Raw genomic sequence first — 25,557 nt, 5'->3', positions numbered from 1 at the left:
AGTGTTCCAATGGCAACTGCTACTAGGCTTGCAGTCTCTTAAAATAAGGGAGATAAAAGACAATGTCCTTCACCACAAGGGCACAGTTGCTCATCCTGTTGGTGGTTTTCAACCGGGGGAGCACACTGGACAGATACTCTCCCAGCCATCCTTCCTCGGGAAGGCCCCTGGTGCTGTGGTGTCAATAAAGCTTGGAAGCTTGGTTTCTGATGGCATCAAAGCACTGCTGTATGAAGGACATCCACCATGAAGGCTGCTCATCCTCTCTTACTGGCTGAGTCTCAGACTGGCACCAAAGCCAGGAGCAAATGCTGAGAGGGTGGGATGAGAGGGCACCGGAGTCACAAGTCAACACGGTCAGTTTTGTCCTAGTTAATGTGGATCTCAGAAAGGTGAGATCTGTTAGTATCTTTGTTTTCTCAGCTGTGTCAGGCCTTAGTTGCAGCACATGGGATCTTTTCATTGCAGCATATGGGCTCTCATGTGGCATGCGGGCTTAGTTGCTCCTCAGCACGTGGGATCTTAGTTCACTGACCAAGGATTGAACCCACGTCCCCTGCACTGAAAGGCAGATTCTTAACCCCTGGGCCACCAGGGAAGTCCCTTCATTTGTATCTTTATCCAGCAAGGATATGGATACTTTTGAAGTTAGTTGTCTAACTCAGCATTTCAATTAATTCCTGGTTTTCACAAATCCATAGAAATCTCTTAGGATTTATTCAAATGACTGCAGTGATATTTTCCAGAAGTTAAACTAATTGAAAAAGAAACAGTTGAAGCAGGAAAGATTGGTTTTTAATGGAAAAACAAGAGCTCTTAAGAATGAGACAATTATGGCCAGGTTTGCTGAGTTTTAATACCATAGGTTCCTTTCATAACAGTTAATATGATAAGGAAGGAAAGATTCTGGGACCCTGAGGTATCTACACTCCATAAAAGGAGCTGAGAGGTCTCAGTCTTGTCAAATGGAGACAGGAAAAGTATCAAACCTATATACTCATCAATTTTGCTAAGATTTTTTTGTTTTAATAGTGTTGACTGTAGGTCCTACAGGCTTCCCAGGTGGCCCGAGTGGTAAAAAACCCACCTGCCAATGCAGGAGACATAAGAGATGCAATTTGATCCCTGGGTCAGGAAGATCCCCTGGAGGATGACACAGATCCCACCCCAGTATTCTTGTCCAGAGAGTTCCATGGACAGAGGTCATGGTGGGCTACAGTCCTTAGGGTCACAAAGAGTCAGACACAACTCTAGTAACTTAGCATACACGTAAGTCTTACAGTGAGGAAATTATTCTTCATTCTCAGTGATGCAACAAGGTGTAAAGTTACAAAAACAGAGACTGAGGCCATCCCAGGCTAATTTGCCAGTGTGCATCGAATGTTTCAGATGCTGTTGCGCTGTTACTGTGCTGGTGGTCCAGGTTCTTTATTCCCTGACCACCCCTCATCAAGCCCAGCCTCTCCAAACTCTAGCCATTCTGAAAATATGTCATAAACTTCTTTTGCACAAGCTGTTCCTTCTGTCTGGAATGCTCATTTCTTTCTCATTTATCTAGTGAACCTTTCTTTCTTCATTTTAAACTTGTTCCACACTCCCAGGCTGACTAGCATCTTCTGCCTCTAAAGACATCTCATCGTGTACACCTTCACTCAAACAGTTACACTGAACTGTAGTTCTTTATTTGAACTATGAATTTCTTCAGAACTGGAACTGGGTCCTCTGTCTTTGATCCCCAGCCCCAGGTACAATATCTGCCTCATTACTGTTTGTGGAAGGGTGGGAGGGAATAGACTGTGGTTTTGTCAATTACCCAAAATAATCAGAAGTGGGTACCTACTTTTTCATTAAGGAGAATGTAGTAGTTTCACTATTTTAAAATCCACCACTTGGTTTGGAATTTATTACTAGAATAGCAATAACCACTGAAACCATTAAAGAGTTCTAAACAGAGATTAGAAATATTACATAGCATAGATATATGTACAAGATTTAGGAACAACTCATATACTCATCATAAAGGGATTTTTTAATTACCTTTTCATGATGTGTTATTGTCATTAAAATCTATTTTATGATGAATATTCCATTATAAAATCAAATATTTGCAATGTGATAAATGGAAAAAACAAGTTACAAAACCTACAATATCCCAGTTTGAATATTAATATATATATGAAAAAGTTAAAAAATTTTATTTTATATTTTTCCCTTATTTATAATTTTCTATATACAGTTAACATTTATAATGAATGTGTACTGCTTCCATGATCAAGAAACAAGATATATACTTCTAAGTGTTTTGCTTGAAACCCTGTCCAAGGGTTTTTGACGAAACCTTTTGCCCCTTCATTGCCCCCAGCTGAATTGAAAAGTTGGTAGGGGGATGGGCAGAGTGGTTCCAATAATGTACTTCTAAGCCTTCCAGAATTAGATGGTATAACATAGAAAACTTAAGAGATGATTTTCTTACTACTTCAAGTTAGGTCAGGAAATGATAAATCATCTTACAAAAGATAAGCAACAATAAAAGAAATGAGCAGTACAGCAAATAACTGACAATGGGTTTCCCTGCCTCAGTAAAGTAACAAAATTCTTTAGAACTAGCAAGTAAACTGTTCGTGACTAGACAGTCTTGCCCTACTCACTTGGACAGCTCCTCATCCAGTGCTGAAGCAGCCATGTCTTTCAGAGGACAGGAAAGAGAGGAAGGTCTTTGAGCATCTATGAACTCACTCACTCTCTCTCTCTCTCTCTCTCTCTCTCTCTCTCTCTCTCTCTCTCTCTCTCTCTCTCTCTCTCTCATTCCTGGCAGCCTGACCGTTTCCTCTGGGACTCATCTCATCATGGCTGTCCACTTGCAGAGCTTAGGAAACCACTTCTCATTGCTCACCTCTCACAGGAAAGGCAAAGTCGCCTTTAAATGCACTGTATCCAGACCTCTGTCCCTCCTCCCTGCCAGGGTGGCCTGTGAATGTCTCCCCAGAGTCCCACATGCCTTCCTCCTGTTCTTTGCTCACCAGGTCGCATACCCAGAGCCGTGGCCTCCATCAACCAGCACCTCCTGAAGTCAGACGACGTGGTAAGCTGTTGCCTGGACCTGGGGGCACCCAGCATCTCTTTCCGCATCAACGGGCAGCCTGTGCAGGGGATGTTTGAGAACTTCAACACGGATGGGCTCTTCTTCCCTGTGGTGAGCTTTTCAGCAGGTGTCAAGTAAGTTATGGCTGTGATTTTATGGAGAGTAGTTGTTCCCCCACCTCCCCGTCATTCCTATGACCTGGCGAGCATGGTAATCTCCTTCAGGGTTTCAGCACCGTGAGCCAAACTCCCCCAAGAAAGCAATGGTGAAAGGGGAGGAGCAATTTAGAGTCACGTGTATGTACTTGTTGAACACATACCTCCTGCCAGGGTTTATATATAATGTCCTCTGATAAATAGTAAGATGAATAAGATAAATCTTACATAGAAAATGACCTTCATAATTATAAGTATTTTATGCTCTCTATAAAAAAATTTAAAAGATACCACTATAAAGAAGACAATAAATACCACCCATAATCCCAGTGTTTACTTATAATCTCTATTACTATTTTGGTGTATTTTCATCAAGATTTTATATTATAGATACATGTATTTTTTAATTAACATCACACTAAGTAGGAAGTTTTCTGTCTTGATTATTTTTCATTCAACAATAAGTAGTAAGTATTTTCCTGAGTTAGTAAGTATCTTCCTCAAAATGATTTTTATGGCCAATAATACCCTTTTATTTGGCCATCCCATAATATAACCATTACTTTGTGTTAGACTTTCATGCTGATTTCATTTTTATTGTCACAAATGAAATTATTGTCAACATCCTTGAGGATAACTTATTGTCTGCATTTCTGTTTAGTTCCTCCTAGAAGCAGATTAAAAGGTATAAGATTTTTAAAGTCTAAACTTACAGTTGCTTGCCTGAAGAGACCTTCAGAAAGATTGTATGAACATTCAGAATTCATGATCAACAATTCTAAAATCTGAAAAGCATCCATTTGTTCTCTAATGGATTTCACTGCAAAATCTGACCTGAACTCCTTTTATGGCAAAAACCATCATCAGCAGAAATCAGACTGTTTTCAATTTTTCGTGTATTCTATTTCTTGTGAATATTTACATTTAACTGCAAAAGTATCAGTGTGTTTAATTATGGAGTACAGCCTCTTACCTAGCTGGAGGTTCTGTTTAATATATACTACATCTTATCTTTGGTCTTTTTTATTTATTATTATTATTATTTGAATTGGCTGCTCCAGGTCTTATTTATGGCACATGGGGTCTTTGATCTTCACTGCAGTATGCAGAATCTTCTTAGCTGCAGCATGCAGAATCTTCTTAGCTGCAGCATGCGGGATCTTTAGCTTTGGCAGAACCTTTAGCTGTGGCATGTGAGATCTCGTTCCCTGACCAAGGGTGGAACATGGCCCCTGCATTGGGATCAGAGAGTATTAGCCACTGGACCACCTGGGAAATCCCTGTCTTTTTTAAAATCTGAAGTCCCAAGTCTGAAGAACAGCTGCAAAAATTTCAGAAAAAGGATTTGTGCCTGTGGTATCATTTAAAGTAACCCAACTGATTGGCTCCTCATTAACTTTTACTGTTATTGGTTATTTTTAATCTTTGCCAGCTTGAAGAAATTGAATCTTAAAGTTTTAGCTCCCTACTTCTTTGATTACTGATGTGGTTTAGCATCTTTTATGCTTACTACTCTTACATACTATTTCAGCCCAGTATTTTTTTAAATTTTGTCTTCCCTGCCTTTCTGGTATTAATTTTATGAGCAATTTTTATATATTGAGGTTATTAAACTATTATTGCTTCCATATATTTTCCCAGTTTGTGATTTACCTTTTTAACACTGAGTGGTTTTTTTTTTCCCTATTTTTTTTCCCTTTTACAAAAGTAATGCAAGTCCAAAGAAAAGAAATACCAAGAACCCATAATTGTACCACCCAGAGATAATCATATGACTTTTTATTTATTCATCTCAATAATCTTACATTACATTGGGCTTGTACTATGCCTGCTGTTGTCCTTCATACTTTAACAATGCCAACTATCATGTTCCTTGTTCTGTCCCTTTCCTTGTACCAGTTGGATGCTGTATTATTTTAGTCTGAGAATACATTGTAACATTTTTAAGGCAAGACTTCATTATAACGCTCTTGTTGGAAAATTTTCTTATCCATTCTTGATCCCTGCTTGCTAAAGAGCTCATAATTGAGTGGGAAACTAGAGTAAATACAGTTAAAATCATGTTGATTTCCATTATAAAGGGGTCATGAAAAGAGGAGAGTTGTGGAGAGCACACACTTAGAGTTGGGACCACAAAAAAATCCATCTGAGAACTTCTAGTTCCCTAGTGCTGGGACTTCAGAGTGATGCCACTGTGACAGATCTTAGTGCTTCCCAAAGGTTGATAAACCAAGGCATATGCAAGTATTCCGCCCCCCCCAAAAGTGGATATAACTTTCAATTTCAGGTAAATAAACTATTCAGGAGTAAAGAGTTATCCTTTGGATGGAATATTTAGCCCTGAAAGAGGGCATGGCGACCCACTCCAGTATTCTTGCCTGGGGAATCCCATGGACAGAGGAGCCTGGTGGGCTGCAGTCCATAGCGTTGCAAAAAAATGGAAATGATGGAAGCAACTTAGCACACATGCACGCATGCATAGTAGGCAGTACAGTTGTACCTTGTTTTATTGTACTTCACCTTATTGCAGTTTTTACAAATTGTAGGTTTGTGGCAACCCTGCATCAAGCAAGTCTATTTTTCCAACAGCGTTATTTTTTAATTAATGTATGTACATAGTTTTTCAAGATAGAATGCTGTTGTGTATAACAGACTGCAGTATAGTGTAAATGTAACTTTTATATGTACTTGGAAGCTAAAGTATTTGTGTGACTCACCTTATTGTGATACTTGATTTTGTGATGTCTAGAACCAAACTCATAATATCTCCAAGGTAATGTATGTTACCAGCACTCCTACGCATACACATGTACAGGCATATTTATAAACATAGCCATGGAGATGTATATAATATATTGAAATTAAGCATTTTCATTGTTTGAGGTTCTTGTAACAAAAGGAGAACAAGTATAGTAAAACCTTGCTCTAGCTGCTAAGTCATGTCCTACTCTTTTGCTACCCCACAGACTGTAGCCCATCAGACTACTCTGTCCATAGAATGTTCCAAGTAAGAATACTGGAGTGGGTAGTCATTTCATTCTCCAGGGGATCTTCCTGATTCAGGGATGAAACCCACATCTCCTGCTTGGCAAGTAGGTTCTTTACCCCCGAGCCACCTGGTTGGCGACTAGGGTTGTAAATCTGCCCATCACAGGTTCAAGCCAGAGACACTAACATCAGCATTAAAAACTATATTCTAAAGAGTTAAGAGTTATTTACCTGTGTTTTTCTGTGCTGAGAATATTTCCTTGAGAATGTCACCCCAGTTCTTCCTTTTGAAGTGTAACAGAATGTTATCATTTCTGTTGCAATCTATAAGGAGCATGTAGAAAACATTATTGAAAGACACAGGCACTATAAACACAAAGAAGATTGATTGGGCAAGATTCTCTGGCAATCAGGGAAAGCCAGGACAAGCCCCACTGTACATCTTTCCCACTCCATTCCCCAGGAATAAAGAGAATGAGCAGAAATCTAAATCCAACGTAACAGCATTTGGATCATCCACCTGCTGGCTTGGTGTCCTCTCTGGAGAAGCAAGGTCACTGATCAGCTAGTTCTCAGGCCCATGCTTCCCCGAGTAGCTAATGGCCTTGGTCACCCAGCATCAGTGCCATCCCTGTTTTCTTTGACTGCATCCAACTCTCTGGTTTTGCGAATTTTCAAAGAAAGCTCACCTACTTCCCAAGAATCTCACGTGAGAAAAGTGCTTAGCTTGTAGTCAAATCTCTGGAGAAGATGTCTTTTCCAATCTGCTGGCCAATGGAGTTTTCTGTGCATTCTGTGTTTAGCTAACAATACATCTGATCCCACATGTTACATGATTTTTAGTTATTAACCCATCCATCCAGTCTCCCTCAGAGCATGAGACAGGATTTTTGAGTATGTACATTTGTGTTGTTTGGGACCTTTTTTTTTTTTAATCTTCTTTTGGTAAAGTTCCTGGTGGCTTAGACGGTAAAGCATCTGCCTACAGTGCAGGAGACCTGGGTTTAATCCTGGGTTGGGAACATCTCCTGGAGAAGGAAATGGCAACCCACTCCAGTATTCTTGCCTGGAAAATCCCATGGATAGAGAAACCTTGTAGGCTACAGTCCATGGGGTCACAAAGAGTAGGACATAACTTCACTTTCACTTTCTCTTGGTAAAGATCATGGCTAGCAGGGAAAGAGAGAGGGGGCTGAAAAAGATAGGGGGAGAAGATGTTTCTAGTATCTTGTGACTAGGTCAGTGGGACATGCATCCTTCTAGTGCACAGGAGAAAGAGAAGGAAAGTTCCAGGATAAGAGTGATGAGACATCTAACCTATTTAGAAGGCATAACTGCTGAGAGAATTTGAGAGAGGGGAGTCCAGATACATTGACTTAAAAAGTTAACACCTTCAACATAAGAACTTCTTGCTTATAGAAATTGAAGGAGCGTAAACTGAAGAGTGGTACTCAGGAACTTGATGTCTCTTAAGTCTCCTTTCTATCAGGAAAAATATCACCTGTGACATATGCCTATCTTTGGTTCTCAGAACATGACATGGTCTGAGCAGAGGTGGAATCACAGTGGGTTGCATGTGTGGGGAATACATTTTACTGAAATACATCCAGTCCGTCACAGGATGCCTTTACTCATGGTCAATGCCAGTCCTCTGTTGAAGTAACCAGTTTGTTTATTTTCACTTTTGAGCAAATGGGATCAACGTACCTGTACTTACTCTTTCACATCAACTGGTAAAATATCAGTTGGTACTGAAACCCAGCCCTTCCCCTCTATATTACTTTGGTTCAGTTGTGCAAAAAGCTAGAAAAAGAAAGCAAGATATTAATTCCAAGTTAAAGTATCTTATTGAAAATAAATGTGTTTAATGACAAAATTGAAAAGAAATTAGTGTTTGCACCCAATATAGTAGAATACTTGCATAGTTTTATAATGTTGTTCTCAGCAGGATGCAAGGTTATTCCTATCTAGACAGAGATTTTTCTCCCATCATACAAGAACTCAGAATTGTTTCTCATATTTAACTCCTCTCGTTTCCTCCTCTTTATTGGTCTTTACTGAGGTCGTAGTCTTGAATTTATGATCCCACAATTATTTTTATAATTACAAACTATGTTGTTAACAGTACCTGATCAGGATGTCCCTGCCAGAGGCATCAGAGAGCAAAAATCTTTTTCAATTAGATCTACCCACAGTGAAGTCAAAAGCAGTATGAGTAATTACTAACAAAATCCACAAATCAATATGTGCTCTTTTCTAACCATTATAAATGTGTCTCCTTAGTTTCCTTCTCATGCTAGCTTGTTTGTGGAGGGTATTATGAGTGTAACAGACCCTCAGTGTAACAACCCTATTTGTTCTAGGACAGAATTTGGGATGAAGCATGTGTACCTTGGAGCCCACCCAAAAGGTTGAATTACTTAGATATCAGAAAGCTCTTGTTAAAAGGTAATCTCACCCTGCCAAATGGCATGATGGTGTGTGCCACACAGAGAACATTGCACTAAAGCCACAGTATATAGTGAGATTTGGGTGCTTAGTTTTGCAGAAAATTGATCCGTTAAGTTGCTGTAGTAGAGTATATTTTATAGCTATGGTTAAATTCCCCTTGCGTGTGTGCTGAGTCACTTCAGTCATATCCAACTCTTCGTGACCCTATGGACCACAGCCCACCAGGCTCCTCTGTCCATGGGATTCTCCAGGCAAGCATACTGGCGTGGGTTGTCATGCCCTTCTCCAGGGGATCTTCCTGACCCAGGGATCAAACCTGAGTCTCTTAGTCTCCTGCATTGGCAGGTGAGTTCTTTACCACTGGCGCCACCTGGGAATCCCAAATTCCCCATTGATCTACTTAATTTTCATATGTAAGTCCTTTACCAGCCTTTCTAATTTATAAAAACAACACTCTCCAAAGATGGTGGGTATTTGCGGTTGCTGTTTGTTTTCTGCACCAGCCTTGGCTAAAATTCAGGTAACCAATAGCTTAGCTATTTCCAGCTTACTGTGGTCAATGCTGTGGAAATTATTGCTGAGATAAATATACTTCTGCAAAGAACATGATGAGCACTGGCTGAATTGCCCTGGGCTTTCATCGAACACTGGCCAGGAAGAAATATGAATGTGGGAATGTACATAACTCAAATTGTTCTCCTGTCTTAGCAATGTGGATTAAAGATGCAATTATGAATCATGACTTATGAGTTGAGTTCAGGTCAACAAGAGCTTGCCATTTCTTTCTGCTGCTAACCACAGCCTGTATCCTTTTCTTCTTTGGGACTGTCCCAACTCCTGGGAGGGATTCAATAAGAATAATGAGACATCTAGTGTGACTGAAATGATTTCACAGTTTGCTAGTACAGTATGAATAAGGAAACTGAGTCATCTTTTTTGAGTATGGCAAAGGTTTGTCTTGATTTTTACCCTCTTTTTTATTCATGGGTCAGTATTTCAAACTTAGGGATTTATGTTAGGTTTTCTCATCTCTTCTGCAAATTGGTAAGTAAAAATGCACAAATCTTAAAAGATGAAATTGCAAATGCTAGTGGGGATTTTTTTTCAATGCCGTTTTCTCTGTTTATAAAATTAGCCTAGTAAATAAAAAATTCCTCTATGCATCCTCAAACTTCACTACTCCCAGGTGACTATTACTGAATCTATTGCTCATCTTTAAAGTAGAGAAATCTAAGGAAGCTTCCCTTATTGTAATCACTTTAGGAAGAAAAAAAACCTTGGAGAGCTGATGGTGTGTCTGAGTTATAGGAAGAACCCTAGAAGATGATACAAGTGCTTTAGTGGAAGAGATTAAATTGATTAATGAAATTGATTTTTAAAATCTATTAATGTAGAGAAAAATCAGAGGATGAAGAACTAAGTTTAATGACCTCTTAAATTATCTTTTTATTTTCAATTTAATATTTTTTGTGATACTAAGAGATTCAGTGGAACCCAAGGAGCAGGGAAGAATACCCCAAGAGAAGAGAGGTTGATATTCCAATTGAAAATTTCTCATCGATGAATGAGGCCAAAGGATTTAAAAGATTAACAGTAAGTGCCAGATAACAGATTTATTAGAAAAAGTAGACTAGATAGGTATAACTGTTGTCTCTCTCTCCACGCCTTTAAATCCTTTCTCTGGACTCCTGGATAAGTTCTTGGGTAGGTTCTGTAGCCCTTATTACTCCTTTTAAGACCAGGAACCATCTTGCCAATACTTAAAAATTCCATCTTTTGAAAAATATAAAAACTCCAGATTTGTATCCAGTTATCGTTTGAGCCCTCCCCCACTCCCCCTGCAGTTTGAAGTGAGGCCCCTTCTCAGCCACCAGCTCCTGTCTCAGGCCCCTCCAGGGCCTAGGGTCCAGCCCAGACTCAAGATAACTGAAGGGTGAGCACATTCCATGGAGTTGGTTCAGCTGCCTTGTGACATCAGCCTTTTTGTAGCTACTACATAATTGCGGCATCTTTCTCTTCTGAGGCTCTTCGGTAGGTTTCTTGGAGAGCCCCAGGCTGGGAGCATCCAACTTCAAATCTCTTGACTTGGCTTCCCCACCTGTGCTGGCTGCTCCCTTCTGGCGGACCCCAAGCCTCCTCCGTTCCCCCTCCTCCTCCAGCTATGTGGGCCTCCTGCCTCCCCCAAGCCCTGAGTTTCTGATCTCTGCTTAGTCATTTGCCTTTCCAGGCAGGATTCCTTTCTGATGGCTAGCAGCTGGCTCATCTGTCCCTCTGCTCTGTGCCATCACTAGGCAAACATGTCCCTTGCTACGTTCCAGGAACACTCACAAGCTTCTGAGTAGTTCCTTAAAGCCCTCATTTGACTCCAGATTGGAAAGGACTCCCATCCCCTTCTTCCTGACAACTTTCTCCAGATGAATTCTTTACCTTTCTTATCAGTGTGAAGGTAAGGGGTGGGCTAAAGCTGCACTGATTTCACAGTTTTTTCATGGATCCTCATAGTTGGTCCAGCACCTCACTTCAGGATGAGAAAACATTGGCATCCACTGAATTATTTGCGTCTGGGACCTCTGCTAAACCAGAGACAAAGGGGGATCCCATTTTAATATCCTCCCATCATTAAATTGGGTTTCAGGTATCTTCTGTCTTGCTTTTGGTTGTTCCCTTTACACCTGTATTTTATCCCTGAGTATTCCCTTTGACCTGGTTGCTGGGGTCTCCGGGAGAGGGTTTATGAGGAGCACCGGCCTTCGTGGTGGTTTGTCGGAGCCCTTCCCGCAGACTCCGGGCAGCGAGGGGAGGAACCCAGATGGCAGTGTGCCCGCACCGGCTCCTGTCCAGTCCCGGCCGGTAGGGAGCAGGGCTTCCGTCTGACAGGGCTTGGGAAGCCACCCAGAACCCTTCTTTCTACCCACCGAAGCACAGCATAATGGCACTGGAAGATGAATGCTTCAGTAAGCAGTAAACATGTTAATTTTTTATTTTACTATCTTTGTGGCCATTCGAGGCAATAAGATTAAAATTTATAACCAAATTATCATTCTCCTTTTAATAACTGAATATAAAAGCAGCATTGTTCTCCCTAAGTGCTACATGGATTTCTACCTTTCTTGATTTGTTCTCTATCCAGAGGACAATAGCAGATTTTAAAGCATAAGAGAAATGTTAAAACTATACATAACTGGCAATAGGGCTTATGAATAATTAAGTCCATCTAGACGTCGTGGTAACAGATCATTTAGTTGGTCTTAGAATCTATACACTAGTGAGTAACAAGAAATACATCAGTTGTACAAGCTCCTCTTGGGTGTTCAGCTCTTCACTGAAAGAATGCTCAGTGAGAAGGGAAAAGCAGAAAACTTCCCACACAAATTCTTTGCTCAAAATGATTTAGTTTTCTCCCAAAATGATTTAGTTTTGTCCCATAGTTCCAGCCTGTTCCAGCACGTCCGTAACCCAGTCTGTTCTGTTGCAACTGAATTTTGGAAAGTTCACAAATATTAAGGCCTAATTATTATTTCCTGAAGGTTTACTAAATTAGTAACATTGCAGGCTAATGACTCAATTTTGTTCCAATATCATTGTTCATATTCTTAATACACATAGACCGTGTCCTGTTATATAACAGTTAATGTAGGAACACTCACAGGGAATAATTGTGGTTCTAATTCTCTATTATTGTTGTTCAGTACTTTAAAATGGGAAAGTGGGAGGCTTCATATGATTTCTGTAATTAATTTTAAAACAGCATTTTATAAAATGCTATTTGAATAAAGAATTTGTTTATGTTGGGAAGAGGGGGAAGAAACTTAATGTCTTTTACTTGGAGAGACTTTTATTTTCCAATTTTACCATTCAGTTCAGTTCAGTTCAGTTGCGTCAGACTCTTTGCGACCCCATGAATCGCAGCACGCCAGGCCTCCCTGTCCATCACCAACTCCCGGAGTTCACTCAGACTCATGTCCATCGAGTCAGTGATGCCATCCAGCCATCTCATCCTCTGTTGTCCCCTTCTCCTCCTGCCCCCAATCCCTCCCAGCATCAGAGTCTTTTCCAATGAGTCAACTCTTCGCATGAGGTGGCCAAAGTACTGGAGCTTCAGCTTTTAGCATCATTCCCTCCAAAGAAATCCCAGGGCTGATCTCCTTCAGAATGGACTGGTTGGATCTCCTTGCAATCCAAGGGACTCTCAAGAGTCTTCTCCAACACCACAGTTCAAAAGCATCAATTCTTCGGCGCTCAGCCTTCTTCACAGTCCAACTCTCACATCCATACATGACCACAGGAAAAACCATAGCCTTGATTAGATGGACCTTAGACGGCAAAGTAATGTCTCTGCTTTTGAATATGCTATCTAGGTTGGTCATAACTTTTCTTCCAAGGAGTAAGCGTCTTTTAATTTCATGGCTGCAGTCACCATCTGCAGTGATTTTGGAGCCCCCCAAAAAATAAAGTCTGACACTGTTTCCACTGTTTCCCTGTCTATTTCCCATGAAGTGATGGGACAGGATGCCATGATCTTAGTTTTCTGAATGTTGAGCTTTAAGCCAACTTTTTCATTCTCCACTTACACTTTCATCAAGAGCCTTTTTAGTTCTTCACTTTCTGTGAAAGTTTTACCATTAGCTGCTCATAATCACAGTTACTCAGCCAACACTGAGACTCTGCTGCAAGGCTTCCCCCTACTAAAATATTCTAGTTAAAGGAAGTGAGACCTAGTGGAGAGTATTGCTGTGAGAGCTTTGCTAGATCATAACGTTCCCACATATCCCTCCACACACACAGCCCTACTCCATCACCAATTCCTAACAAGCCAAATTCCAAAACAAAATTGGAATCTAACCACTGCTTTCCAGCTTGGTCTTCATCATCTTGTTCCAACCCAGCCTCGTCTCTCACTGGGACTAGATTGATGTCAGGTGCCTCCTAATTGGTCCCAGACCTGTCTACATAAAACAGTGAAAACAGTTCTGTGTTTCTTCTCCTTAAATCCCTCAGAATCTCCTCACCTGAAAGAAACAGACCCTGCCTGATTTAGCCCTGCCCCCTGCCACCTCGTCTCTTACCCCTTGGGCTCCCCATGTTCTCACTCACACCGCCCTCCACCCACATCTTCCCTACCTCAGGGCCTTTGCACATGTTGTTCCTTTCACCCAGAACACTCTTCCTCCAGATTCTGAACTCACTGGCTTCTCCTTTTCCTTTAGGGTTAACAGAAATATCTCCCCATCACAGAAGCCTTTCTAGACCCCAGTCTAGCACCTCCCTCCTTCCCTGAGTTGTTTCAGTCTCCCTCTTTATTCCCTCATCAAATGCCTCCCAATCAGTGATTATGACTGTTTGCCTCTTTGGATGCCTGCTCTGTGACACGAGGGGCAGGGTATTCTCTTTTTATTGTTGGTCCACAGTGCAGAGAGCAGTGCAGTTCATGTGGGTTCAGTAAATATAGTTGGTTATGCTGAGGGGAAGTGGGAGGGAGTGAATACGTGTAACTGCTGTGTGTGTGGGTGGGTTTTTCCTGTGTAGGATTATTGGTGATCCTGCAGGACTGTGTTTCTTGTCATGTCTTAATTACTTAACGTTACCATCATATTTTCTCATCAATATGGTTACAGATGATTTGCAAAAGCTGTATATCTAGTCTCAAACCTAAAAACCTATAAAGTGTCATGTTGAAATACTTCACTTTCACTCTCTTCTTGCAGAGGAACTTTGTGCACTAACCCTAACCTAACAATATATATGGGGCTGATATTAGCCAGAATGCAAAATTAAAATATTTTAAAGATTTCAGTTTGTTGGTAATCAGTGCCACCTGCGACTGTGGCCCCACAAGGATTCTCCCTTCTTCTTTGGGAGGTCCCTGTAGGCACTGCTGGAGTGGGCCAGGGCATTAGGCCTGGATGCCAGCAAGGCAGTGGTGCCCCCTAGAAGGCTCTGGATCCCTAGTGAGCAAACTGGATGCCCATTTGGCCCCCCATGGCTGTAACCACCTGCTGATACTTTCTCACAGTCTCCCTCATATGGCTACTTTGGGAACTGCAGCCTCTTCCGTGTATCTTTTCTATTAACATCTCCTGCCATGTATACCATTTCCGTTTAATATTCTCGTGTTACTTGATCTTTTTGCACCGTAAACTAGGAATTTCCTATTTCCCCCAAATATTTATAGCATGTTTTCTTTCGTTGTTGTGTGAGTAATCTCTCTCAACTAAAGAGACTTGAAGTTCTCATGCTGTTGTTTCAATGTGATCTTTTCAGAATCTGGCACTATCACTGTTACTCTTTTCAAACTATAGTAATGATATCTATATTAATGATGTCTATAGTAATGATTCTCCAACTAGGGTAAGGATGAACTTGATTTTTTTAAATCTAGTGATTTCAATATATGATTTTTTTTTCTTTCTCACTCACTTTACTCTGTATGACAGATTCTAGGTCCATCCACATCTCTACAAACAACACAGTTTCATTCCTTTTTATGGCTGATTAATATTCCATTGTATATAAGTACCATATCCTCTTTATCCATTTATCTGTCAATAGGCCTTTAGGTTGCTTCTCTATCTTGGCTATTGTAAACAGTGCTGCAATGAACATTGAGTGTATGTCTTTTTGAATTATGGTTTTCTCAAGGTATATATGCCCAGGAGTGGGATTTCTGGGTCATATGATACTTCTATTTTTACTTTTTTAAGTGCCTCCATACTGTTCCCCATAGTGGCTGTATCAATTTACATTCCCACCAACAGTGTGGGAGGGTTCCCTTTTCTCCACACCCTCTCCAGCATTTATTGTTTGTAGACCTTTTTGATGATGGCTATTTTGATGAGTGTGAGGTGATACCTCATTTGTAGTTTTGATTTGTATTTCTCCAATAACTGGCGATGTTGAGCATCTTTTCTTGTGCCTCTTGGCCATCTACATGTCTTCTTTGGAGAACTGTCCATTTAGATCTTCTGCCCATTTTTTGATTGGGTTGTTTTCAGTGCTCTGTGATGACCTAGAGGGGTGGGTTAGGAGTGGGTGGGAGGGAGGCCCCAGAGAAAGGGGATATTCGTATACATATAGCTGATTCACTTCGTTGTGCAGCAGAAACTAGCACACCACTTAAAGCAGGTATACTCCAATTAAGAAAAAGAAAGAATCTAGTAGTTTTCCTGTATCTTCATTTTGAAGAACTTAGCTGACATGGTCAGTTGAGAATTGTGGGCAGTCTGAACTGACACTTGGCTCTATCTCCAATTTAGGGTGTTTACTATGATGTGTACTTTAGGGTGTTTACTGTGATGAATCTGACATCATTCACTTACCAAAAAAATAATTTGGATTAATCTGACATCGTTCACTTCCCAAAAAAATAATTTGGATGGGGGGAGCTGATCTTTAACTTTCACTTATTTGGGCTGGCATATTATTTTTTTAACCTCTCTCTTCCTGGTCTCTCCAAATAACACAGAGTACGTTTCCTGCTGGGTGGACGTCATGGAGAATTTAAGTTCCTGCCTCCCTCTGGCTATGCCCCTTGCTATGAAGCCTTACTTCCAAAGGAAAAGATGAGATTGGAGCCTGTCAAAGAGTATAAACGTGATGCTGAAGGAATTCGAGATCTGTTGGGTACCACCCAGTTCCTCTCCCAAGCCTCTTTCATCCCATGCCCCATAGATACCAGTCAGGTAGGTTCAGGCTGCCACCAGCAGGCATCCCATGGAGATAATGTAACAGGGTTAAATCCTCCTTGCTTCTTCACCATTGAACCATTCTTACCACACCTTTTGTAGCATTGTTGTGATATATGAACAGCCATTATTCTTTACATTTCCACCATATGCGACAATTGAAGTCTAAGGATTTTGCAATCCATGAACAAGTTGAGCACTTGCTACACACCAGGCATTGTACCAGGCTCTGTGAGACACAGGCAGAAATGTCTCAAGATTCTCTGGGAATTCGCAACCAAGTTGAAGAAATAAGCAAAAAAAAAAAAAAAAGCACATGTGTAATTTTATTTTAAGTCTGACTTTCAGGCTGTGACTCAGATTATCTTATTTAACCAGTAAAACCCAAATACAGTAGTGATTTATTTGCTAATAGTTTTCCCAATTTTGCTCCTTATCAAAATATCATGCCACTTAACTTTGGCTTTTCAATAATAAGTCAGTTTTTATTTTTTTATTTTTATTTTTTTAGATGTATTTTTTTTAATTTTTATTTTTACTTTATTTTACTTTACAATACTATATTGGTTTTGCCATACATTGACATGTTTTTAAAAGACTGTCTTTAGTCGAAAGTCAAATAGTGCCTTTTATACATAGCTTAAATATTTTATTGCTACTTTTCTCTGTCGTCTCCTTGTATATCACTGACTTGGTATACTTTTTCTTAAAAAAAAAAAAATTCTCCATAAGCTCCCCTCCTCAAACATAATTGGGATTTTTGTAAATAATGGAAACACTAATAATCATTATACTAGGGCCAGGGAGGTGACACAGAAGGGAAGCAGGTCAAGGGTGCAGGCCCTCTAGAGCAGGTGGCAATTTCTTTAGCCCTAGCTTAAATAGCCAAGTAAAAGTGTCAGGCCGAAGTTAGAGTCTTCCAACTGGTCAGGAGATATTAGAAACCTGAATTTTTATATGAACTCGTGCACTTCTTATGAACTACCAACTAATAAATGAAAACAGTAATTGTTTATTGTTGTTACTGTAGTAGTAGTCAATTAGAGAAAATAAGGGGGAGAAAAGAGAACTTGAGTCCGCAGTTTGTGACCTCTGTGGAGAGAGGAGCAAAGTGCTGGGAAAACATAGAGAAACTTTCCCTGAAGGTCCGGGGGAAGACACTGACACTGAGCTAACAACAGAAGGATAAATATTGGGGGAGTTTGTATTAAAACCTTTAACTTCTCTTCTTTTCACAGCTGTTTATAAGGCCTCCTCAGACAACTGTTTTGCCTTTTTGCATTTCTTTTTCCTGGGAATGGTCTTGATTGCTCCCTCCTGTAGAGTGTCACGAACCTCCACCCATAGTTCTTCAGGCAGTCTGTCTATCAGATCTAATCCCTTGAATCTATTTCTCACTTCCAGTGTATAATCATAAGGGATTTGATTTAGGTCATACCTGAATGGTCTAGTGGTTTTCCCTACTTTCTTCAGTTTTAGTCTGAATTTGCCAATAAGGCATTCGTGATCTGAGCCACAGTCAGCTTCTGGTCTTGTTTTTGATGACTGTATAGAGTTTCTCCATTTTTGGTTGCAAAGAATATAATCACTCTGATTTCGGTATTGACCATCTGGTGATGTCCATGTGTAGTCTTCCCTTGTGTTGTTGGAAGAGGGTGTTTGCTGTGACCAGTGAGTTCTCTTGGCAAAACTCTATTAACCTTACAAATAGCTGTGAAAAGAAGAGAAGTGAAAGGCAAAGGTGAAAAGGAAATATATACTCATTTGAATGCAGAGTTCCAAAGAATAGCAAGGAAAGATAAGAAACTCATTGATCAGTGCAAAGAAATAGAGGAAAACAATAGAATGGGAAAGACTAGAGATCTCTTCAAGAAAATTAGAGATACCAAGGGAATATTTCATGCAAAGATGGGCACAATAAAGGACAGAAATGGTATGGACCTAACAGAAGCAGAAGAGGTGGCAAGAATACACAGAAGAACTATACAAAAAAGATCTTCATGACCCAGATAATCAGAATGGTATAATCACTCACCTAGAGCCAGACATCCTGGAATGCGAAGTCAAGTGGGCCTTACGAAGCATCACTATGAACAAAACTAGTGGAAGTGATGAAATTCCAGTGAGCTATTTCAAATCTTAAAAGTTGATGCTGTGAAAGTGCTGCACTCAATATGCCAACAAATGTGGAAAACAGCATTGGCCCCAGGACTGAAAAAGGTCAGTTTTCATTGCAATGCCAAAGAATGCTCAAACTACCACACAATTACACTCATCTCACAGGCTAGTAAAGTAATGCTCAAAATTCCCCAAGCCAGGCTTCAACAACACATGAACCATGAACTTCCAGATGTTCAAGCTGGATTTTAAAAAGGCAGAGGAACCAGAGATCAAATTGCCAACATCTGCTGGATCATCGAAAAAGCAAGAGAGTTCCAGAAAAACATCTATTTCTGCTCTATTAACTATGCCAAAGCCTTTGACTTGTGGATCACAACAAACTGTGGAAAATTCTGAAAGAGATGGGAATACCAGACCACCTGACCTGCCTCTTGAGAAATCTGTATGCAGGTCAGGAAGCAACAGTTAGAACTGGACATGGACCAACAGACTGGTTCCAAATAGGAAAAGGAGTACGTCAAGGCTGTATATTGTCACCCTGCTTATTTAACTTTCATGCAGAGTACATCATGAAGAATGCTGGGCTAGATGAAGCACAAGCTGGAATCAAGATTGCCAGGAGAAATATCAATAACCTCACATATGCAGATGACATCACCTTTATGGCAGAAAGTGAAGAAGAACTAAAGAGCCTCTTGATGAAAGTGAAAGAGCAGAGTGGAAAAGTTGGGTTAAAACTCAACATTCAAAAAACTAATATCATGGCATCTGGTCCCATCACTTCATGGGAAATAGATGGGGAAACAGTGTCAGACTTCATTTTTGGGTCTCCAAAATCACTGCAGATGGTGACTGAAGATATGAAATTAAAGACACTTGCTGCTTGGAAGAAAAGTTATGACCAACCTAGACAGCATATTAAAAAGCAGAGACATTACTTTGCCAACCAAGGTCCATCTAGTCAAGGCTATGGTTTTTCCAGTGGTCATGTATGGATGTGAGAGTTGGTCTATTAAGAAAGCTGAGTGCCGAAGAATTGATGCTTTTGAACTGTGGTGTTGGAGAAGACTCTTGAGAGTCCCTTGGACTGCAAGAAGATCCAACCAATCCATCCTAAAGGAGATCAGTCCTGAATATTCATTGGAAGGACTGATGCTAAAGCTGAAACTCCAATCCTTTGCTACCTGATGTGAAGAGCTGACTCATTTGAAAAGACCCTGATGCTGGGAAAGATTGAAGGCAGGAGGAAAAGGGGACAACAGAGGATGAGATAGTTGGATGGCATCACCAACTCAATGGACATGTGTTTGGGTAAACTCTGGGAGCTGGTGATGGACAGGGAAGCCTGACGTACTGCAGTCCATGGGATTGCAAAGAGTCAGACACAACTAAGCAACTAAACTGAACTGAACTTGTATTAAAACCAGAGCTGGGCATCAGTTAAAGAGATAAAAACAGACCTTACATAGAAACTCTTGCAATAGAGGAAAGGGAACTCTATTATAGAGCTGGGGTCAGTTCTGAATACAACACAGACAAGTGGAGATTTACAGCCAAGGAACAGGGTGGGGGTGGGGGGTGGTGAGGGGTGGGGTGGGGTGGGCGGTGGTGGGGGGTGGGGTGGGGGTGGGCATGTATGTGATGCAAAAGTAGTAAGTGGAACATTGGGGTTGGGATGGATTCTTAATAAACTGACCTAACAATTCTCACTGAAGGCAGGTCTGAGTGATCTGATATCACCTGGGGGAGGATTGGGGGTGAATAAATTTGATCAGACATGGTGGGTGATCAGATATCAAGGGTGTGGGTTGTCAGTAAACTGAATTAGCAAGATTCTTGCTAAAACTGGAATCCTGAAGACAAGGCCCAAGGATTGAGCCTAGAGAAAAATAGCTCAGAAGCACCCATCTAGAGATTGGGCCAAGGAGAGAGTCTTTGTCATTTGTCATGTGGCATGGGTGCAGGGAGAGTACACATATTATGTGTATTATGGGGAGTACTAATAAGAATAACGGTTGCATATATCAGGGCACAGAACTGTGAGACAGTGTGGCCTTTGGGGAGAATTTCGGGAGGTTTGGAAAGGATGTGTTTGGGAGGACTGTGATGAGAGGCCTGGAGAATGGCACTGTATTCTTGGTCAATCCTTGTGTCTTAGTCGAGGGGCACTTGGGGATGCTCAAGAGGAGAGTGTTTTGATGCAGCTGTATTATTGGCAGCTCATCACTCTGGTCACATTGGTGGGAGTTGGTGAGACCAATTGTGAATGGTCTTGTAATGGTCCAGGTAGAAAATAACAAGGTTGAGTGATGTGAAGGAGGGGAACCTTCAGAAAGATGTTTAGGAAATAAGCATGTTGGGTTTTGTGACCGATTAGGTGTGGTTGGGGGTGGGCAGTGAAAGTGGGAGTGTAACGCCAAGACTAAAGACACTAAGATGACTTTCAGGTTTAAGGCAATTGTGGACACATTCATTCAACAAAAGAGAGAAGATAAAACTAAGAAACAAATTTAAAGGGAAAATAATGAATTCTGCTTTGAGCAACGTACTGAGTTCACTTTGGTGGGAAAATCCTGCAGGCAGTTGGAGTAGTATGTCTGAACTGCAGGACAGACCATGGATGGAGGCTGGATGGTCAGGCGTGACCAGCTGCAGATGGAGGAGCTCGCTCAAGAAGAGAGCATAGGGGAGATGGAAAGGGAGAGATGGTCCAGAGGAAGCCAAGAGAGGAAGCAGCCTATGAAAACAGCCCCTCTTGACTGACACGTTGTTGTTCAGTTGCTAAGTCGTATCCAACTCTGACCCTATGAACCGCAGCACACCAGGCTTCCCTGACCTTCGCCATCTCCCAGTCTCTGCTCGAACTCATGTCCACTGAGTCGGGAATACCATCCAATCATCTCATCCTCTGTCACCACCTTCTTCTCTTGCCCTCAATCTTTCCCAGGTCTTTGACAATCAGTTGGCTCTTCACATCAAGTGGCCAAAGTGTTGGAACTTCAGCTTCAGCATCAGTCCCTGCAATGAATATTCAGGGTTAATTTCCTTTAGTGACATGTAGTGAATTCAACTGGGGTATCTGATCTGCCCAGATTTAATGATAAGATCTTAATAAAATTGATTCTCATAGTTCTGACTTCTCATTTTTTGTTTCCCTTTTAGGTTGTTTTACCACCTCATCTAGAGAAAATCCGAGACAGGCTGGCTGAAAACATCCATGAGCTTTGGGGAATGAATAAAATAGAGCTTGGCTGGACTTTTGGCAAGGTATGTGTTTGAGTGGCCTGGCTAGAGTGGAGGCAGAGGGGGTTGCCTTTTACCTGGAAGAGTTCTTCAAAGACTCAAACGATAAAAAACAAAAACCTCACGAGCCGAAACTTACTTCTTACTGAGTCCCATCCAGCTCTCACTGTGTCCAGCAGCCTTGCTCAAAAGTTTGTTGAACTGTGGTCAGGTGTGCCAGGGAGACCGGCTCTGCACAGGCCGACCCCTGGGTCTGTCTCCTCCTTACTCCCAAATGCTGGGTGTTTTCTTCAGGGAATATCAAGTGTGGTCATCCCTCATCTCCCCCTCAAGTGCCCTCACATCTTATTTCTCTTGAGAAAAAGCTGTCCTCTCTGCATGGCTGGTGAAAAGAGGCTGATTCACTGTTGTGAATCAGAATTTGTTTATTGTGGTTTTCAGATGTATCACTAAGATTCATGGACACTCAGAGGAGGTTAAGAAATCTCTTTCACTAGGGAATCTTGTTCAAAGAGGATGTAAATGGACTTTCTTCTGTGATTTGTGTAAGGTCATGTCCAAAGGCAGAAGGATCCATGATTCTAAAGCTTCCTATGACCCTGACACTCTCAAATTATGTACCATCCAGCTTAGTTACTGAAAGGGTCCCTGTACCCCAGCACTTACGTATTGATACAGCTCATAAATATTCTCCTTATATGTGACCCCCTCTCTGCTATATGCTCTTGTAATGCCACAGATTTCTCCTTTGAGAATGAATCACGGTTGCAATTAAACACTTACTTCTTTGATGATTGTATTACTGCCCATAAGACTGTCCTGTCCCAGCTCACCATTGAACTCCTAACGTCTAGCCCACAGCCCACCACCTAGTAGACATTCAGCATGTGTTTGTGAAATAAACGAACAAATGAATGAGTGAGTTACTGCCTGGATCTGCACTGTTCAATAGCTGTGGGCCACATGTGGCTACTAAGCACTTAAAATGTGACTAGCCTGAATTGACATGTGCTGTAAATAGAAAGTACATGGTGGCTTTTTAAGACTTTCTATGAAAAGCCAATATAAAATGGCTCAGAAATAATTTCTTAATTATTTGTTAAAATGGTAACGTTTTGAGGGTTTAGGTTAAGTAAAATACATTATTAAAATTCATTTCACCTGGTTTTAGCTTTTGCTTTTTGGGGTTTTTTGGTTTGGTTTGGGTTTTTTTTTTTTTTGTTTTGGTTTGGTTTTGGGGGGATTTCTGTTGTTGTTGTTTTGGTTTTCTCATGTGGTTACTAGGAAATTTGAAATTGCGAACGCAGTTCCCATTGGTGGCTGATTCTGAGTCTCCATCAGACAGTGCTGGTCCAGAGTCTGTGGTCCTTTATGTTCTGCAGAATGCTACCCTGCAGTGGCACCAGGGTTCTATGAATTTGGGACAGGCAGGACCAAGAATAAAATTGCTTCTCTGGGAAAGTATGTTCTGAAGGCAAACGCTTGGCTGGAAGCAGTGCCCAGAACACAAGCCACCAGCAGCCCGGGGACTGCATGTGTCACTCACTAGAGAGAAGACCGTCTATTTGGCTGTCAGCAAATAGCTGTCGTTGCTCTGCCTGATGCAAATCGCCTGGGCTGTTCCAACATGTGTCCTTTTCTGTGTCCCCAGGCAGTGCTGGTTGTGAAAACTTAAAATCATATTCTTTCTTATGTTGTCACCTAGATGCGGGATGACAATAAAAGACAGCACCCCTGCCTTGTCGAGTTTTCAAAGCTGCCCGAAACTGAGAAGAATTATAACCTACAAATGTCAACTGAAACCCTAAAGTGAGTGCTTAATTGAATTTGGATTAAACAGTGAGTAGATGATTTAATGCCTTATAACTAAACCACAAACCTGTTGTCTCTTGCCTCGGAAACATGATGCAGTCTGACAAATTAGCAGGAATGGGGATTATTCATGCCACTAAAGGGTTTAGCATAGTGAATAATACATCCGCTGTTGTTATTTAGCATATATAGTTCTTTAGAGACCATTTGCTATTTGCCGGGGACACGGAAAATGTAGGCAGAAAAAAGGAAGAGAAACTTGCAAAAGACTGATTGTCTCTTTCGTTGTTTAGTTGCTAAGTCATGTCCAACTCTGGGATCCCATGCACCATAGCCCACCACGCTCCTCTCTCCATGGGATTTCCCAGGCAAGAATACTGGACTGGGCTGCCTTTTCCTTCTCCAGGGGAATTGCCTCTTTTAGTTCATGTATCATTAAGAAAAGAAGATAAGATATATAGTAGATTCTAGGTCATATTGAAACTGGACAACTTAACCTAAGTCTCTGTTCTCTCATCTAGAAGGTAAGGATAGTAATAGTTCTTATCTCTTCATAATTGTTGTAATGATTAAATGAGATGCTGAACATTAAAAAACAAGGATACATCATTTCTAAAAATCAATGGGAAAGCATAGTTTAATTAACTAACATTCAACTTAGAAATAACTTTAAGCTTCTCTATGATCCCACCCACAGTTTCAACATTGATTCAGATCTTCATTATTTTTTTTAGCCCAAGTTTATGTCTCCCTTCTTGAATCCCTTTGTACTTGTTGCCTGTGCTCTCTGCCTAGTATTTCTCTGTTCGCTCCTTGTCAGTACAGAACTTTTTAACTTCAGGTTTGCTGGCATAGTGATGCCTTGTCTCACAGGAACCCATGTGAAATGTCTTCCATCACAGCGACCCTCCTCAAGGATGGGGCTTTGGTACCTCATGGTGTACAGCACAGCTCAAGGCACTGTGTGCAGGGAGCACCCAAGAAATGCTTGCTGACTTCTGGGTTTGCTATTAGGGTCCCATCTGTCCTCTGGAATCAGAGAATCAGGATACAATCCTAATGCAGATTCATGAACTAGAAAAGGTCTCCCAGAATGAACAAACTTTTTGTTGCATTCTTATGCTATGCATTCAGGAGTTGGCAGACTAAGATCCACAAACTTATCTAACCAGCCACCTGTTTTGGTTATTAAAAAAATGTGTATTGTAACAAAGGCAGGCTCTTCATATCGTCTTGCATATTGTCTGAGTGTTTCCCCTCTGCAGTGGCAGAGGTGAGTAACTGTAATAGAGACCCAAGGACCACAAAGCCTACATTTCCTATCTCACCTGTAAGAAAACGTTTGGCAACCTCTGGTCTAAATGAATGAATATAGTCTGTTTTTATCACTTCTGATGGAGGTGGGGGCTCTCACTGTCCTCTACCTTGCTGCTGACCTTTGTTTTCTCTGTCCACTACATCACAGAACTCTCCTGGCCCTGGGGTGCCACATTGCTCATGTTAACCCAGCTGCTGAGGACGATCTCAAGAAGGTCAAATTGCCCAAAAAGTAGGTGATCTTTTAATGGTTGGCAACTTTAATGCTTCAGTCTTCATGTTTAAACTGGCAGGACAGGAGGTCCACGCACAGAGGCAGGGAACCGCCCCAGATACTTCCAGCACCAGGTCAGGCAGTTCCTCCGGGTACCTAGACTGCACTCAAACCAGCTGAAGTACAGAGTTTCCAGGCTTCCTCTCTTTTTACTCCTCCTGCCTGAACCCACACTACTATCTACTGTTGTGAGTTTTGAGCCAGAAGATGTGGCACTCAGAAGGATAAGCTGTCATAGTCTATAAGAATAGCATTTGGCACAAGAACTTGAATATGGTCGGTAGCCACAGCAAAGATTCACTCCTCTGGCATTGGGCCAGCCTTGCAAATCTTGTAGAAATGGGCCTCTCTGCCAAGATTTAATTTGGCCCCTAAATCTGCATGTGTCCTTCTCTCCCTCTCATCCGTACATTCACTCGTCATGTGTTCTCA

At 41.2% G+C, this 25,557-nt stretch overlaps 1 protein-coding gene across 1 annotated transcript in view; it reads left to right on the top strand.

Moving 5' to 3' along the window:
- RYR3 (ryanodine receptor 3) overlaps positions 1–25,557 on the top strand; it is a 573,341-nt gene that overhangs the window by 326,393 nt on the left and 221,391 nt on the right. Inside the window, exons 19-23 of the mRNA XM_052647070.1 lie at positions 3,024–3,216; positions 16,139–16,355; positions 21,642–21,746; positions 23,428–23,531; positions 25,000–25,083. Of these exons, the coding sequence (XP_052503030.1) occupies positions 3,024–3,216; positions 16,139–16,355; positions 21,642–21,746; positions 23,428–23,531; positions 25,000–25,083 (703 nt within the window). The remainder of the gene's footprint in view (positions 1–3,023; positions 3,217–16,138; positions 16,356–21,641; positions 21,747–23,427; positions 23,532–24,999; positions 25,084–25,557) is intronic.

This window comes from Budorcas taxicolor, chromosome 10 (genome assembly GCF_023091745.1).
Source record: "Budorcas taxicolor isolate Tak-1 chromosome 10, Takin1.1, whole genome shotgun sequence".
NCBI lineage: Eukaryota > Metazoa > Chordata > Mammalia > Artiodactyla > Bovidae > Budorcas > Budorcas taxicolor.
Note: the sequence above shows the minus strand (reverse complement) of the source record. Positions and strands in the feature narration are given on the sequence as shown.